Source organism: Lipophrys pholis (assembly GCF_963383615.2).
Source record: "Lipophrys pholis genome assembly, chromosome: 17".
In the NCBI taxonomy this organism is placed as follows: Eukaryota; Metazoa; Chordata; class Actinopteri; order Blenniiformes; family Blenniidae; genus Lipophrys; species Lipophrys pholis.
In genome coordinates, this window is record NC_137643.1 from 26,709,825 (window position 1) to 26,729,103 (window position 19,279).

At 48.9% G+C, this 19,279-nt stretch overlaps 1 protein-coding gene across 1 annotated transcript in view; it reads right to left on the reverse strand.

Annotated features, from left to right (window-relative positions):
* Nucleotides 1–6,471: 6,471 nt before the first annotated feature.
* The window catches only part of thap7 (THAP domain containing 7), an 87,597-nt gene continuing 74,789 nt past the window's right edge, over nucleotides 6,472–19,279 (reverse strand). The window contains exon 5 of the mRNA XM_080485230.1: nucleotides 6,472–8,855. Coding sequence (XP_080341356.1) covers nucleotides 7,469–8,855 — 1,387 coding nt within the window. The 3' untranslated portion in view covers nucleotides 6,472–7,468. The remainder of the gene's footprint in view (nucleotides 8,856–19,279) is intronic.

Below are 19,279 nucleotides of genomic sequence, written 5' to 3' on the forward strand. Positions count from 1 at the left end.
CTGAGCACCGGTGTCTACTTCCATTCCAGCTGCATTGTCCTTACTCTGTAAGGTAGTGGAAGCCTCTTCCAGTTACTGCACAAGCTGGATCCACTGTTATGTCCAGCGTTATTCCATTTACATAGTAGGTGTCTCTGTCCTCTCTTTGATCCATGTCCACCTGATGGACCGACTGGGCATTTGTTTTTCTGTGCCACCCGACTGCCACCCGACTGCCACCACGACTGCCACACTTCCTGTGTGTTGACTTCCTGTGTGCAGAGTAGTATTAATGTGTTAACTACCTGTGTGTTGGCTTCCTGTGTCTTAACTTCCTGTGTGTTGACTTCCTGTGTGTTGGCTTCCTGTGTGTTGACTTCCTGTGTGTTGGCTTCCTGTGTGTTAACTTCCTGTGTGTTGACTTCCTGTGTCTTAACTTCCTGTGTGTTGACTTCCTGTGTGTTGGCTTCCTGTGTCTTAACTTCCTGTGTGTTGACTTCCTGTGTGTTGGCTTCCTGTGTGTTGACTTCCTGTGTGTTGACTTCCTGTGTGTTAACTTCCTGTGTGTTGACTTCCTGTGTGTTGACTTCCTGTGTGAGGAGTAGTATTAATGTGTTAACTTCCTGTGTGTTAACTTCCTGTGTGATGACTTCCTGTGTGATGACTTCCTGTGTGATGACTTCCTGTATGCAGAGTAGTATTAATGTGTTAACTTCCTGTGTGTTGACTTCCTGTGTGTTGGCTTCCTGTGTGTTGACTTCCTGCACAGTGAGCTACTTCCCTGCTAATGCTAACGATGTGGAAGTGGAATGCTCCAGGCGTCACCTGGCCGTCATCCCGGACGACGTTCCCAGGAACGCCACAAGTCTGAGGCTGGCGGTGAATAGACTCATGAGGATCCACCGGGCGGAGCTACGAGGTCTGTCACTGCTGAGAAGTCTGGAGCTCCACATCAATCTGATCGCCTCCACGACGGAGCGTTCGGGAATCTGGCGCCACTTCATACACTCACCACTTCATACACTCACCACTTCATACACTCACCACTTCATATAGTCACCACTTCATATAGTCACTTCATACACTCACCACTTCATACACTCACCACTTCATACACTCACCACTTCATATAGTCACTTCATACACTCACCACTTCATATAGTCACTTCATACACTCACCACTTCATACACTCACCACTTCATACACTCACCACTTCATATAGTCACTTCATACACTCACCACTTCATACACTCACCACTTCATATAGTCACTTCATACACTCACCACTTCATACACTCACCACTTCATATAGTCACTTCATACACTCACCACTTCATACACTCACCACTTCATATAGTCACTTCATACACTCACCACTTCATACACTCACCACTTCATACACTCACCACTTCATATAGTCACTTCATACACTCACCACTACATACACTCACCACTTCACACACTCACCACTTCATACACTCACCACTTCATATAGTCACTTCATACACTCACCACTTCATACACTCACCACTTCATATAGTCACTTCATACACTCACCACTTCATACACTCACCACTACATACACTCACCACTTCATATAGTCACTTCATACACTCACCACTTCATACACTCACCACTACATACACTCACCACTTCATACACTCACCACTTCATACCACTACTTCATACACTCACCACTACATATACTCACCACTTCATACACTCACCACTTCATATAGTCACTTCATACACTCACCACTACATACACTCACCACTACATACACTCACCACTTCATACACTCACCACTTCATACACTCACTACTTAATAAACTCATACCGCCTCTACATAAACTCACCACTACATACACTCACCACTTCATAAACTCACCACTTCATACTCTCACCACATCATATAGTCACATCGTACACTCACCACTTCATACCACCACTTCATAAACTCACCACTTCATACCGCTACTTCATACACTCACCACTTCATACACTCACCACTACATACACTCACCACTTCATATAGTCACTTCATACACTCACCACTTCATACACTCACCACTTCATATAGTCACTTCATACACTCACCACTTCATACACTCACCACTACATACACTCACCACTACATACACTCACCACTTCATATAGTCACTTCATACACTCACCACTACATACACTCACCACTTCATACACTCACCACTACATACACTCACCACTACATACACTCACCACTTCATATAGTCACTTCATACACTCACCACTACATACACTCACCACTTCATACACTCACCACTACATACACTCACCACTTCATATAGTCACTTCATACACTTACCACTTCATACACTCACCACTACATACACTCACCACTTCATATAGTCACTTCATACACTCACCACTTCATACACTCACCACTACATACACACACCACTTCATATAGTCACTTCATACACTCACCACTTCATACACTCACCACTACATACACTCACCACTACATACACTCACCACTTCATATAGTCACTTCATACACTCACCACTACATACACTCACCACTTCATACACTCACCACTACATACACTCACCACTTCATACACTCACCACTTCATACACTCACCACTACATACACTCACCACTTCATATAGTCACTTCATACACTCACCACTACATACACTCACCACTTCATACACTCACCACTTCATATAGTCACTTCATACACTCACCACTACATACACTCACCACTTCATCCACCCCCCTATTCATATAGTCACTTCATACACTCACCACTACATACACTCACCACTACATACACTCACCACTTCATACACTCACCACTTCATATAGTCACTTCATACACTCACCACTACATACACTCACCACTTCATACACTCACCACTTCATACCACTAATTCATACACTCACTACTTCATAAACTCATACCGCCTCTACATACACTCACCACTTCATACACTCACCACTTCATATAGTCACTTCATACACTCACCACTACATACACTCACCACTACATACACTCACCACTTCATACACTCACTACTTAATAAACTCATACCGCCTCTACATAAACTCACCACTACATACACTCACCACTTCATAAACTCACCACTTCATACTCTCACCACATCATATAGTGACTTCGTATACTCACCACTTCATACCACCACTTCATAAACTCACCACTTCATACCGCTACTTCATACACTCACCACTTCATACACTCACCACTACATACCGCCTCTACATAAACTCACCACTACATACACTCACCACTTCATAAACTCACCACTTCATACCCTCACCACTTCATACCCTCACCACTTCATACACTCACCACTTCATACCCTCACCACTTCATACACTCACCACTTCATACACTCACCACTTCATACCCTCACCACTTCATACCCTCACCACTTCATATAGTCACCTGACTGGACGACTGCCGGGAGGACCTGGACTGGGATGTGTCCAACCGGACGTTTCTGAGGAGTCTGACACACTTGAGCCTCGGAGGAACTCACATCAGCCTCGACACGTACACGGCAATGCTCCGGACCGCCGGCGGACTGCGAGAACTGGAGCTGAAGTCCATGACCACGTGGCCGCCTGCCAAATCCCTTCATTAAGAAGTTTGGTTGTGACAGGCAACCAACTGAATACCCTGGCAGACCCCCTGCTGAGGTCCTGCTCCGGCCTAACTCGGGTCACTTTGTCCTTCAGCGGTTTGGTGGAGACGCCTTCAGGTCCACCACGCAGCTCAGGTCCCTGTCGCTGAGCGACAACAAGCTGTCCAAGCTGTCGCTGGCTCTCCAGGCACTCTCCAATCTAGAAGACCTGGATCTGAGCCAGAACCTCCTCGGTGAGCTCCACTGTCAGGACTTCCAGGATCTGACCAGGCTGAAGAGCCTCAATCTGATGTCCAACCGTCTCTCCAGCCTCCAGGGGTGTGTCTTTAAAAACTTGCAGGATTTAGAAGACCTGAATCTTGGAGAAAACGGGATCTTTTCTTTCGGGGATGCCTTCACGTTACCTCCCTCCTTTGTGAACCTGACTTCCCTGAACCTGCAGGACAGCAGGGTAGAGGCCCTGGAGCCAGGAGGCTTCAGCAGACTCTCCGCTCTCACACATCTGGAATTAGAGTCGGACAGAAGCTACGCGGTGGATTTTGGAGCATTTGAAGGACTCCACGATCTGGAGAGTCTCAGTGTCTCTCTGGTTGACTGTGACAGGGAACTTTTCAGCGGACTGCCTCGCCTGAAGAGTCTGAGCGTGCGGTTTAGCTTCAACTTGCTAGCAAAGAGCTTTGCAGCACTCAGCAAGCCGCCGTTCTGGAACCTGAGACGCCTGACGAACCTCAGTCTCACAGCCGAGGAGTCGCTTCACCTGAACATTTCAGCAGATCTGCTCAGTGGACTGAAGTCTCTGGAACGACTGACGACCGACAATTTCTTCAGGCATTCTTTACACCAGGACACTTTTAAACACACGCCTGGACTGACAAGTCTTCAGATCACCCGCAGTGATCTGCTGGAACTGTCCCCTGAACTCTTCTGGCCAATCACAGACCTGAAGGAACTTGACCTCACCAACAATCAGCTGCGATGTCTGGCGTTCCTGGCGGAGGCGGAGCTCTTGGCGCTCAGCTTTCTGAGCCTGCGCGTAAACGAGCTGGCGGTCATCAACGTGACCGCCGTCCGCTCGCTCCCGGTCCTGACCTACTTGGACCTGTCGGATAATCCGCTGACCTGCGAGTGCTCCAACTCTGGATTCCTCCAATGGGTGACCAGCAACACCGCAACGCAGGTCGCCAACGGTTACCGCTACACATGTGCTTTCCCCGCTAGCCAGCGAGGCGAGCGGCTGCTGGACTTCGACACGAGCTCCTGCTGGATGGACGGAGGCTTCCTGTGCTTTGTTTGCTCCGCCTCCCTCGTGGCGTGGCTCCTCCTGTGCTCCTTTGTTCACCACTTCCTGAGGTTCCACCTCACCTACGCCTACTACCTGTTCTTGGCTTTTGTCTACGACAGTCGGAGGAGGAGTGACGGTCCCCACGGCTACGACGCCTTCGTCTCCTACAACGTGAGCGATGAATCCTGGGTGTACAAAGAGATGGTTCCAGGGGTGGAGGCTCGTCAGGGGTGGAGGCTGTGTCTGCACCACCGAGACTTTCAGCCAGGTACTTGCTCTCTACCTCCATTTATCCACCCTCCGTCCATCACTTCATCCATTCATCCTCTCAACCGCCACTTCATCATCCACCCATCTTCTCCCTTCCTCCAGTTCATCCACCCATCCTCTCCCTTCCTCATGTACGTTATCTGATTTTCCTGCTTTGAGGCCAAAAAGTCAGTTTATTGCTCGTTTATCCTCAGAAAGAAAATCATTTCATCAGTCGAGTCCCTCTGAATCGCAGTGCTAACACGGTGCTAACACGGTGCTAACACGTTGCTGACACGGTGCTAACACGGTGCTAACACAGTGCTAACACGGTGCTAACATGTTGCTAACACGGTGCTAACACGATGCTAACACCGTGCTAACACAGTGCTAACATGTTGCTGACACGGTGCTAACATGTTGCTAACACGGTGCTAACACGTTGCTGACATGGTGCTAACACGATACTAACACGGTGCTAACACGTTGCTGACATGGTGCTAACACGATACTAACACGGTGCTAACACGGTGCTAACATGTTGCTAACACGATGCTAACATGTTGCTAACACGGGGCTAACATGATGCTAACATGTTGCTAACACGGTGCTAACATGTTGCTAACACGATGCTAACACTGTGCTAACACGATGCTAACATGGTGCTAACACGGTGCTAACACGATGCTAACACGGTGCTAACACGGTGCTAACACAGTGCTAACATGTTTAAAAGTGGTGGTGTAAAAGGAGAAGTTGTTGCTTCAGACAGGCCCATCGTAGAAACATCTACAGCAGGAAGACGATCTGTGTGATCAGCAGCCACTACCTGCAGAGCGAGTGGCGCTCCAGAGAGATCCAGATGGCCAGGTAGGGTTAGGTAGGGGCGCTGCTCTGCTCCCTCACTCACCATCGTCGGTGTCACTCACGGGTTGGTTGGTGTGCGTCCACAGCTACCGTCTGTTCGACGAACACAATGACGTACTGATCCTGCTGCTGGTGGAGGACATCCCGGCACACCGCCTCACCATGTTCCACCACATGAGGAGTCTGGTCACCAGGAATTCCTACCTGAGCTGGCAGAACGTAGGGCGAGCTCTGGGAACAGAGCGGAAGCGTCCGGACCAGAGAGACCTTCTGCGGGGACGTTAGACGATGGGTCGCCACAACTTAACGCAGAATCACGGGAATAAGGGTTTTAGTATTAATCAGTAGGAAGCCGTCCTCCACCTGAGTGAGTAGAAAAAAGACCCAGAGCTCTTTGCTAGAATTTTAGTGGAACAACTCAGTAAACTATAATATTTGTTTTGTCATTCAAAGTGAACAAACAATGTCTTTATTAGAAAACAACAATAATTTTCACCATTAAACAATCAACACAAAAGTCTGAGCGAACCCGGCAGAATAAAGTTCTGCAAGTCAACATAACCTGTTGCAGGCCTGTTTACTTTGAGTTCATAGAAAAACACAAACAGGAGACAGGAGGCAAGACGCAAGAGACAGGAGGCAAGGGACAGGAGGCAGGAGACAAGAGACAAGAAAGAGGAGGCAGGAGACAGGAGGTAGGAGACAGGAAACAGGAGGCAGGAGACAGGAGGCCGGAGGCACGAGGCAAGAGACAGGAGGCAAGATGCAATAGACAGGAGACAGGAGACAGGAGGCAAGGGACAGGAGGCAGGAGATAAGAGACAAGAAAGAGGAGGCAGGAGACAGGAGGTAAGAGACAGGAAACAGGAGACAGGAGGTAGGAGACAGGAAACAGGAACCAGGACGCAAGAGACAGGAGGCAAGATGCAGGAGATAGGAGACACGAGGCAAGGGACAGGAGACAGCAGGCAAGAGACAAGAAACAGGACGCAGGAGACAGGAGGTAGGAGACAGGAGGCAGGAAACAAGAAACAGGAGGTAGGAGACAGGAAACAGGAGGCAGCAGACGGGAGGCAGGAAAGAGGAGACAGGAGGCAAGACGCAAGAGACAAGAGACAGGAGGCAAGGGACAGGAGGCAGGAGACAAGAGACAAGAAAGAGGAGGCAGGAGACAGGAGGTAGGAGACAGGAAACAGGAGGCAGGAAAGAGGAGACAGGAGGCAAGACGCAAGAGACAGGAGACAGGAGGCAAGGGACAGGAGACAGCAGGCAAGAGACAAGAAACAGGAGGCAGGAGACAGGAGGCAGGAAACAAGAAACAGGAGGTAGGAGACAGGAAACAGGAGGCAGCAGACGGGAGGCAGGAAAGAAGAGACAAGAGACAGGAAAAGGAGGCCTGCCCTTCAGAGACAAATAGTGATGGATGTCTGAATGAAGGGTTAATGTCTGAACTGGGAGCTGAGCTGCAGGTGAAAGTCCTCCAGATGTTCCTTCAGCTTCTCCCTCACGTCTACGGGTGGAGCTACTTCCTGTCTGTCCTCAGCTGCTTCCTGTCCATCCTCAGCTACTTCCTGTCCGTCCTCCTGAAGGTCCACCTCTGACACCAGGACGAACTGCAGGTCCTGCAGTCCGTCCTGGCTGTGGACCGGAAACAGGACCAGCTGTCTCTCTGTGCCGTCCTCGATCAGGAACACCTGGTGCTGCAGACGATGGTCCAGATCCGGAGGTCCAGGTACCTCCAGAGTTCCAGACTCCTCCAGAGGTCCAGACTCCTCCAGAAGTCCAGGCTCCTCCAGATGTCTAGGCTCCTCCAGAGGTCCAGGTACCTTCAGAGGTCCAGGTACCTCCAGAGGTCTGCGCTCGTCCAGAGGTCCAGGTACATCCAGAGGTCCAGACTCCTCCAGAGGTCTAGGCTCCTCCAGAGGTTCAGGTACCTTCAGAGGTCCAGGTACCTCCAGAGTTCTGGGCTCGTCCAGAGGTCCAGGTACCTCCAGAGGTCCAGACTCCTCCAGAGGTCTCGGCTCCTCCAGAGGTTCAGGTACCTTCAGAGGTCCAGGTAACTCCAGAGGTCTGGGCTCGTCCAGAGGTCCAGGCTCCTCCAGTGGTCCAGGCTCCTCCAGAAGTCCAGCATCTATCTCGCCTGAGACCAGGTGAAGCTCACTGAGCATCACAGGTCCATGAGCTGAGGTCCAGGAAGTGGGTCCAGGGCTGCTGTGAAGCTGCAGGGGGTCTTGAAGCTCTGCCCTCCTGGGCCCGGGGTCTGGAGGGTGGGTTCTGCTGTCAGTCGGTCCTCGTCCACAGTGAAGACAGAAGCCCGCCTGGTCCTCGGACCAGCACCGGTCCGGCTCCTCAAATGAGCCCTGCTGGGGGTTCAGGTCCGGCGGGGTCCCGGTCCGGCGGGCCCGGAGCCTCAGCATTGCGGTCCTCAGACGGGTCTCTCTCCGCCGGGCGGCCCTGAGCTGCCGGAGCGAGTTCTCCAGGAGGTCCACCACCTGGTCGTAGCGCCTCCTCCACAGCAGGGGGCGGCGCTGAGCGTAGCTGTGCTCCCGGGCCAGGTAGAAGCCCACCGGGGGGGGCAGGCGCCTCATGTAGCGTGACGGGGAGAGAGGGCGGGGCTCCTGGGGGGGCGGAGCCAGATCGACCTCTGGAGTCTCCTCATAAGACATGATAGAAGTCTCATTGGGTTCTTCAGGTACTACTGCGCTCCTCTGGGTCAGGTCTAGCCTCTGGGCCAGGTCAGTCTTCTGGGCAGGGTGGGTTCTCTGGTCCAGGTCTTCTGCGGTCTCATCCTGACTCGCCTCCAGACTCCAACAGGAACTTTTCCTCCTGAGGAAACAAACAAGGATCAAACAAATAGACCAGGACCCCCGTAGAGAACCAGACCAGGACCCTCATAGAGAACCAGACCAGGACCCCCGTAGAGAACCAGACCAGGACCCCCGTAGAGAACCAGACATTGCACATTGCTGTGTTGCTTTGCAAACATCCACGTTGAGTTTGAGTTTATTTAAAACACATATTGATCTCCATCTTTAGTCCCTTTGGCAGGTTGGTGTCAACAACACAAGATAATAAAATCAATAAACGACAGTAACAAGAACCGTTTGCCTTCATGGCCAGAATGAGCAGGAGGAGGAATTCCAGAGAGAAATGGTTCCTTGAGAACCCAGTATATCATAAAACCTCCAGACCGGGGCTCAGGGCACCAGACCTACTTCACTAGTGTTAAATACTAAGATGAGACATCAAAGAGCTGATTGAAGTGTTAAAGTGTTCCATGTGTAACTATATTGCAGATCGCCCGACTGCACAGTAAATATAAAGTACTATTTTAAATACAAATGAATTAAATACCAGCAACGGCAATTATATGACAAGATATAAAGCGTGTCTTGCCTTGCACGCAGCCCTAATACCTAAAAAGTACATAGTGAAAGTGTTTATGGGGAAGAGGGAGTAGTAGTAAGGACAATAAAAGCTGTGATGTATGTACTCATACCCCAACAATTAGCTAAAAGTAGGAGAATACACAGGTTGAGGCCGCGTTGTGACGGTGTAGTTCCTCCTCTACCAAACTTTAAGATGTTTGGTAGAGCAGGGCAGAGTCGGGAGTTCATGGATTGTTTGGTATGAAATTCTGCAGTGAGAAGCACCAACAGGAACAGTGGCTTCACTCTTTCTAAAAGGAATTACACCGTCATCTCTAGAACCAGCTCAGTCACCTCTAGAACCAGCTCAGTCACCTCTAGAACCAGCTCAGTCGCCTCTAGAACCAGCTCAGTCGCCTCTAGAACCAGCTCAGCCATCTCTACAACCAGCTCAGTCACCTCTAGAACCAGCTCAGTCACCTCTAGAACCAGCTCAGCCATCTCTACAACCAGCTCAGTCACCTCTAGAACCAGCTCAGTCGCCTCTAGAACCAGCTCAGCCATCTCTACAACCAGCTCAGTCACCTCTAGAACCAGCTCAGTCACCTCTAGAACCAGCTCAGTCGCCTCTAGAACCAGCTCAGCCATCTCTACAACCAGCTCAGTCACCTCTAGAACCAGCTCAGTCACCTCTAGAACCAGCTCAGTCGCCTCTAGAACCAGCTCAGCCATCTCTACAACCAGCTCAGTCACCTCTAGAACCAGCTCAGCCATCTCTACAACCAGCTCAGTCGCCTCTAGAACCAGCTCAGTCACCTCTAGAACCAGCTCAGTCACCTCTACAACCAGCTCAGTCGCCTCTAGAACCAGCTCAGTCACCCCTAGAACCAGCTCAGCCGCCTCTAGAACCAGCTCAGCCGTCTCTAGAACCAGCTCAGTCGCCTCTAGAACCAGCTCAGCCATCTCTACAACCAGCTCAGTCACCTCTAGAACCAGCTCAGCCACCTCTAGAACCAGCTCTAGAACCAGCTCAGCCACCTCTAGAACCAGCTCAGCCACCTCTAGAACCAGCTCAGTCACCTCTAGAACCAGCTCAGCCACCTCTAGAACCAGCTTTGGAGACTGCTGGAAGTGTGCTGATTGGTCTGGAGCTGCTGGTTACTGCAGGATTACCTGACTTACAGAGGGGTGTAATGACAGAGCACTTCCAGGGTTCAGGGAACCAACTTTCATCTCTGGATTTATTTGTAACAGTTCAGGCTGCTCTGGAAGATTGTTATTTTAGAAATGTTACATTCATACAAAAAGGCTCTTTGGCTTTAGAGCTCTTGAGCCACACGGCATTCTTAACTTGTGACTGTGACACTGCACTCAAGTTAAGAAAGGTTCTGTCTGGGGGCAGTGGCAGTGGTGGGGGGTATTCTCTCTGGGGGCAGTGGCAGTAGTGGGGGGTATTCTCTCTGGGGGCAGTGGCAGTGGTGGGGGGTATTCTCTCTGGGGGCAGTGGCAGTAGTGGGGGGTATTCTCTCTGGGGGCAGTGGCAGTGGTGGGGGGTATTCTCTCTGGGGGCAGTGGCAGTAGTGGGGGGTATTCTCTTTGGGGGCAGTGGGTCTGTGTACCTTCCGGCCATTCGATTTTCGTTTTGATGTCGGAGAACGAAAAACCGGAAACTATCCGATTTTCCTTTTTCGATTTGATATCGGGAAATGAAAAACGGGAGACAGCTCGTCTCCCGTTTTTCGTTTTACAATTGAAAAACGAAAATCGGACGGTTTCCCGTTTCCCAATATGCGTTTCTTAAACAAAAATCGTGAAATAAAATACGACCGTAATTCTTTATTTCTAGTTTGATTTGCCGGAAAACCCGGAAGTCGACCCTCTTCTTCGTCTGTTGCTGCCGCTGCTCTACCATCCAGACTCGTCTGACTGTCCCCTCGGTGATATTCTTTTAGAAATTTAATGATTAAAAACTTAAAAAAAGGTCTTTGGACGGTTGCGCCAACGTAATATTAGACACGGACCCCAACGGCATGACTACGGGTGAAATGAGAGTTTAAGGGAGGAATGTCTGAAGATGGATCTCCACCAGAGCCAGGCTTCTCCACCTACATGGAGCTCCAGCAGAGCCAGGCTTCTCCACCTACATGGAGCTCCACCAGAGCCAGGCTTCTCCACCTACATGGGGCTCCAGCAGAGCCAGGCTTCTCCACCTACATGGAGCTCCACCAGAGCCAGGCTTCTCCACCTACATGGAGCTCCACCAGAGCCAGGCTTCTCCACCTACATGGGGCTCCAGCAGAGCCAGGCTTCTCCACCTACATGGAGCTCCACCAGAGCCAGGCTTCTCCACCTACATGGAGCTCCACCAGAGCCAGGCTTCTCCACCTACATGGGGCTCCAGCAGAGCCAGGCTTCTCCACCTACATGGAGCTCCACCAGAGCCAGGCTTCTCCACCTACATGGAGCTCCACCAGAGCCAGGCTTCTCCACCTACCTGGGGCTCCAGCAGAGCCAGGCTTCTCCACCTACTTGACAGAGCATCACCTCCAAGCTGAAGCTGCTTCAGCTTCCGCTCAGGTGAGCAGCGTTGTACGAGATTAATTTATGATATACATTACATCATTAAAATCGCGTCTTTTCATTGATTTGACTGCAGTCTCACGGCGCCCCCTACTGTCAGAAGCAGCACACTTGCAGATTGTCCTCAGAGCTCAGTCATCACATTAAATGAAATATTTCTCAGGAGAGAAAAATCCAAATTAAAAACTAAATAATGATTATAAATGTGAGATTCAGTAGGGTTACTTTTTAGTTACACTATAATATTTACACATTCTAAAAAACAAATGATACCATTTTGTATTTTGGTTAAAATATAATAATAAAATATAAAAATGTATTATTAGTGTTGTTTTTCTTGATACTATTACTATTAGCAAGCTGATGCAGCTCTGTATGCAGTTATGTCATTTTCATCATCTTACTGATTTATGTGTTGCTTTAATTGATGGTTGAGATGAGGACAGGATTGTGTCTTCTAAAGGAGGACGTGCCAGTGAAAGGACAGGATTGTGTCTTCTAAAGGAGGACGTGCCAGTGAAAGGACAGGATTGTCTTCTAAAGGAGGACATGCCAGTGAAAGGACAGGATTGTGTCTTCTAAAGGAGGACATGCCAGTGAAAGGACAGGATTGTCTTCTAAAGGAGGACATGCCAGTGAAAGGACAGGATTGTGTCTTCTAAAGGAAGACGTGCCAGTGAAAGGACAGGATTGTGTCTTCTAAAGGAGGACATACCAGTGAAAGGACAGGATTGTCTTCTAAAGGAGGACGTGCCAGTGAAAGGACAGGATTGTCTTCTAAAGGAGGACGTGCCAGTGAAAGGACAGGAGTGTGTCTTCTAAAGGAGGACGTGCCAGTGAAAGGACAGGAGTGTGTCTTCTAAAGGAGGACGTGCCAGTGAAAGGACAGGATTGTGTCTTCTAAAGGAGGACGTGCCAGTGAAAGGACATGATTGTGTCTTCTAAAGGAGGACGTGCCAGTGAAAGGACAGGAGTGTGTCTTCTAAAGGAGGACGTGCCAGTGAAAGGACAGGAGTGTGTCTTCTAAAGGAGGACATGCCAGTGAAAGGACAGGATTGTGTCTTCTAAAGGAGGACATGCCACTGAAAGGACAGGATTGTGTCTTCTAAAGGAGGACATGCCAGTGAAAGGACAGGAGTGTGTCTTCTAAAGGAGGACATGCCAGTGAAAGGACAGGATTGTGTCTTCTAAAGGAGGACATGCCAGTGAAAGGACAGGAGTGTGTCTTCTAAAGGAGGACATGCCAGTGAAAGGACAGGAGTGTGTCTTCTAAAGGAGGACATGCCAGTGAAAGGACAGGATTGTGTCTTCTAAAGGAGGACGTGCCAGTGAAAGGACAGGATTGTCTTCTAAAGGAGGACGTGCCAGTGAAAGGACAGGATTGTGTCTTCTAAAGGAGGACATGCCAGTGAAAGGACAGGATTGTCTTCTAAAGGAGGACATGCCAGTGAAAGGACAGGAGCAGCTTTACAAGAGTTTCAACACCACAAAACACATTTTCTACAGACGACATCAAAATCAGTAGGTTTTCTTTGTTGCTTTTCTTTTTCTGAGCGGAACTTTGTTAAACTGACGAGCTCTGATAATTAATATTCTGATGATTAATATTCTGATAATTAATATTCTGATAAATAATACTCTGATGATTAATATTCTGATGATTAATATTCTGATGATTAAATCCCGATGTTGCTTTGCAGGAATGGTATTGTTAAAAAAATTATGTTTTACTTTCTCATGCATTTAAATCTTTTGTTGTTGTTTCCATTCACTCAGAGGTTATTTGTGAAATGCCAATCCCTTTTCTTTACTTTCAGAAGCGTCACACTGAAGGAGTTGGGGGAGGATTGGATGTTTTTCTTACTGGGAGCCGTTAAGTTCGTTGAACTAAAATTGGAATTATATTAAATTGAGCTCCAACAAAATGTAATTGTCATGTTTGCATGTCTTATTTGTTTATTGGAAAGGTTGTACTGTGACGTTCTCTTCTTTCAAGAATACTGTAATAAAATGGTCTTCAACTTTGTGTATTCTGTCTCCCTGAGGTTTTTACTAGGAAATTCTCCTGACAGCTTTGTAGATGAATATCAACTATAAAATAAAGGGCTGCCTGACTCATTTGCTGGATCAAGAGTTCCTCAGTCTACAAGATGGGGTTGCCAGGTTCTTTGTCTCAAGCCTTGCCTGCCAGGTCACCAGCTTTGGCATCAGCCAGTTTGAGTCCCTACTGCCAGCGAGTGCCGACCCTACGTCCGACCCTACGTCCGACCCTACGTCCGACCCTACGTCCGACCCTACGTCTGGAGGCTCTGCAGCTCCTCATCCGGCTCAGCAGGGAATGAAAAAGCAAAGGAAAAAAGTGCAACATGTGATTTTAACAAAATATTCATTCTTAATGAGAAAATTTGCTCTTTCAATAAAGTTAGTTGAAAAAAGGTGGGATTTCCATTTTGTATTTTAATCTTTTTTTATAATAAATATTAAGACAAGGTTTGTTCATGAATTAAATGAATAAAAAAAAAACATTTAACCAACACCTGGGATATGAAATAATGCTAAATTGATTCCATGCTATTCCAAATAACATAACAAAAGTAAGGTTTTATTTAGTCATTTTTTGTTTAATTTCAAACACAAAAGGGAAAAAACATAGATTGTAGTAGAAAAGCTAACGTGTGAAAAGGAGTCGGGGTACGCTTAATAAATCCTCGCCCCTCTCCAGTCAATCTATTTGCACCGGGTGTATTTTTTATTTATTTTTTTATTTAAACTGCAGCAGCCAGATAAACTTCTAAATCAACTGGTGGGCGAGTTGGAAGCTCACACAGACAGCCTGAAGAGGGCAGCAACGCCATGCGCCGTTGTTTACTCTCATCAAGCGAAGAAGAGGGTCGACTTCCGGGTTTTCCGGGAAATCAAACTAGAAATAAAGAATTATGGTCGTATTTTATTTCCAGATTTTTTTATTTAAGAAATGCATATTGGGAAACGGGAAACCGTCCGATTTCCGTTTTTAGATTTTCAATTGTAAAACGAAAAACGGGAGACGAGCTGTCTCCCGTTTTTCGTTTCCCGATATCAAATCGAAAAACGAAAATCGGATAGTTTCCGGTTTTTCGTTCTCCGACATCAAAACGAAAATCGAATGGCCGGAAGGTACACGGACCGCAGTGGCATTGGTGGGGGGTGTTCTCTCTGGGGGCAGTGGTGGGGGGTATTCTCTCTGGGGGCAGTGGTGGGGGGTGTTCTCTCTGGGGGCAGTGGTGGGGGGTATTCTCTCTGGGGGCAGTGGTGGGGGGTGTTCTCTCTGGGGGCAGTGGTGGGGGGTGTTCTCTTTGGGGGCAGTGGCAGTGGTGGGGGGTGTTCTCTCTGGAGGCAGTGGTGGGGGGTGTTCTCTTTGGGGGCAGTGGCAGTGGTGGGGGGTGTTCTCTTTGGGGGCAGTGGTGGGGGGTATTCTCTTTGGGGGCAGTAGCAGTGGTGGGGGGTGTTCTCTCTGGGGGCAGTGGTGGGGGGTATTCTCTCTGGGGGCAGTGGTGGGGGGTGTTCTCTCTGGGGGCAGTGGTGGGGGGTGTTCTCTTTGGGGGCAGTGGCAGTGGTGGGGGGTATTCTCTCTGGGGGCAGTGGTGGGGGGTGTTCTCTCTGGAGGCAGTGGTGGGGGGTGTTCTCTTTGGGGGCAGTGGCAGTGGTGGGGGGTGTTCTCTTTGGGGGCAGTGGTGGGGGGTATTCTCTTTGGGGGCAGTAGCAGTGGTGGGGGGTGTTCTCTCTGGGGGCAGTGGTGGGGGGTATTCTCTCTGGGGGCAGTGGTGGGGGGTGTTCTCTCTGGGGGCAGTGGTGGGGGGTGTTCTCTTTGGGGGCAGTGGCAGTGGTGGGGGGTATTCTCTCTGGGGGCAGTGGTGGGGGGTGTTCTCTCTGGAGGCAGTGGTGGGGGGTGTTCTCTTTGGGGGCAGTGGCAGTGGTGGGGGGTGTTCTCTTTGGGGGCAGTGGCAGTGGTGGGGGGTATTCTCTCTGGGGGCAGTGGTGGGGGGTGTTCTCTCTGGAGGCAGTGGTGGGGGGTGTTCTCTTTGGGGGCAGTGGTGGGGGGTATTCTCTTTGGGGGCAGTAGCAGTGGTGGGGGGTGTTCTCTCTGGGGGCAGTGGTGGGGGGTGTTCTCTCTGGAGGCAGTGGTGGGGGGTGTTCTCTTTGGGGGCAGTGGCAGTGGTGGGGGGTGTTCTCTTTGGGGGCAGTGGTGGGGGGTATTCTCTTTGGGGGCAGTAGCAGTGGTGGGGGGTGTTCTCTCTGGGGGCAGTGGTGGGGGGTATTCTCTTTGGGGGCAGTGGCAGTGGTGGGGGGTGTTCTCTCTGGGGGCAGTGGCATTGGTGGGGGGTGTTCTCTTTGGGGGCAGTGGTGGGGGGTGTTCTCTCTGAGGGCAGTGGTGGGAGGTGTTCTCTTTGGGGGCAGTGGCAGTGGTGGGGGGGTGTTCTCTCTGGGGGCAGTGGCAGTAGTGGGGGGTGTTCTCTTTGGGGGCAGTGGCAGTGGTGGGGGGTATTCTCTCTGGGGGCAGTGGCAGTGGTGGGGGGTGTTCTCTTTGGGGGCAGTGGCAGTGGTGGGGGGTGTTCTCTCTGGGGGCAGTGGCATTGAGTCCATTCTTGAACTGAGTCTATAAAATAATCATTCAAAGTCGTAATGTAATGATGATGAATGATGATGGAGGATGGATGATGATGGATGATGATGGAGGATGGATGATGATGGATGGAGGATGGATGATGATTGATGATGGAGGATGGATGATGGATGATGATTGATGATGGATGATGATGATGGATGGAGGATGGATGATGATTGATGATGGATGATGATGATGGATGGAGGATGGATGATGATGATTGATGATGGATGATGATGATGGATGATGGAGGATGGGTGGAGGATGGATGATGATGGAGGATGGATGATGATGGAGGATGGATGATGATTGATGATGGATGATGATGATGGATGATGATGGAGGATGGATGATGATGGAGGATGGATGATGATGGAGGATGGATGATGATTGATGATGGATGATGATGATGGATGATGGAGGATGGATGATGATGGATGGAGGATGGATGATGATGGATGGAGGATGATGGAGGATGGATGGAGGATGGATGATGATGGATGGAGGATGGATGATGATGGAGGATGGATGATGATTGATGATTGATGATGGATGATGATGATGGATGATGGAGGATGGATGATGATGGAGGATGGATGATGATGATGGAGGATGATGGAGGATGGATGATGATTGATGATGGAGGATGGAGGATGATGGAGGATGATGGATGATGGATGATGGATGGAGGATGGATGATGATTGATGATGGATGATGATGATGGATGATGGAGGATGGGTGATGATGGAGGATGGATGATGATTGATGATGGAGGATGGATGATGATGGAGGATGGAGGATGATGGAGGATGGATGATGATTGATGATGGAGGATGGATGATGATGGAGGATGGAGGATGATGGAGGATGGATGATGATTGATGATGGATGATGGAGGATGGGTGATGATGGAGGATGGATGATGATTGATGATGGAGGATGGATGATGATGGAGGATGGAGGATGATGGAGGATGGATGATGATTGATGATGGATGATGATGATGGATGGAGGATGGATGATGATTGATGATGGATGATGATGATGGATGGAGGATGGATGATGATTGATGATGGATGATGATGATGGATGGAGGATGGATGATGATTGATGATGGATGATGATGATGGATGGAGGATGGATGATGATTGATGATGGATGATGATGATGGATGGAGGATGGATGATGATTGATGATGATGATGGATGATGGATGGATGATGATTGATGATGGATGATGATGATGGATGGAGGATGGGTGATGATTGATGATGGATGATGATGATGGATGATGGAGGATGGGTGATGATGGAGGATGGATGGAGGATGGATGATGATGGAGGATGGATGGAGGATGGGTGATGATGGAGGATGGATGGAGGATGGATGATGATGGAGGATGGATGATGATGGAGGATGGATGATGATGGATGGAGGATGGATGATGATGGAGGATGGATGATGATTGATGATGGATGATGATGATGGATGATGGAGGATGGATGATGATGGAGGATGGATGATGATTGATGATGGAGGATGGATGGAGGATGGATGATGATGGAGGATGGATGGAGGATGGGTGATGATGGAGGATGGATGGAGGATGGATGATGATGGAGGATGGATGATGATGGAGGATGGATGATGATGGATGGAGGATGGATGATGATGGAGGATGGATGATGATTGATGATGGATGATGATGATGGATGATGGAGGATGGATGATGATGGAGGATGGATGATGATTGATGATGGAGGATGATGGAGGATGGATGATGATTGATGATGGAGGATGATGGAGGATGGATGATGATGGAGGATGGATGATGATGGAGGATGGATGATGGAGGATGGATGATGGAGGATGGATGATGATGGATGATGGAGGACTTCCTCCTCCAGCTGCAGCTCCTTCCTGTCAGTATTTCCTTCAGTATTTCCTCTTGCAGTACTAATTATATTAATAAGAATATTTGCTTCACCACTTTATTTCTAAGAAGTAAACGTCTGTCTATCATTCACCTTTTGGTTCGAAGTGATATTTTAGTGTCGTATGGTTTCATCCAACCACGGGAGGGGGTTTCTCTTTCATTCTTCTAGTTAGTGCACACACTGAGTCTGGTAATAGTGGTGAACACATTCCAGTTCACTAACGTGATTGTGGTGAGATAATTATCTCAAATTTGGAATCTCCCTCCTTGGTACTCTCTTCTGCTTTTAGAACGTTTTAGAGAAGCGAAGGAGGTGATGGTGAGACAGACCTGTTGGAGAGGACATTTCCTGATGGGGAAGGAGCAGGTCTCTGCTTCTTCCAGAGGATCAGTCAGTCCAGTTGGACCTGTGATTAATTAAGTCAAGTTAAAATGAGTTAATAAAGATTTTAACTGTCTCCGATTTGATTTGTCAAGACAATTAATATTTAAATCTCCAAACAAGAGAACTTCATTCCTCGTATCACATTCCTGAGTAGAGGCTGAAGCATGAGAGACTGATGGAGGTCTACACCCCCATCAGCGTTAGACCTTTGTGGAGAGACAGCGAGACATTCAGGGTTCTGTGCACAGACCCATTTGATCTGTTTGTACGTTAACTGTTCCCTTACATAAAGTATTACCCCCCCCCCCCACCACACCTAATATTTAAACGTCCACC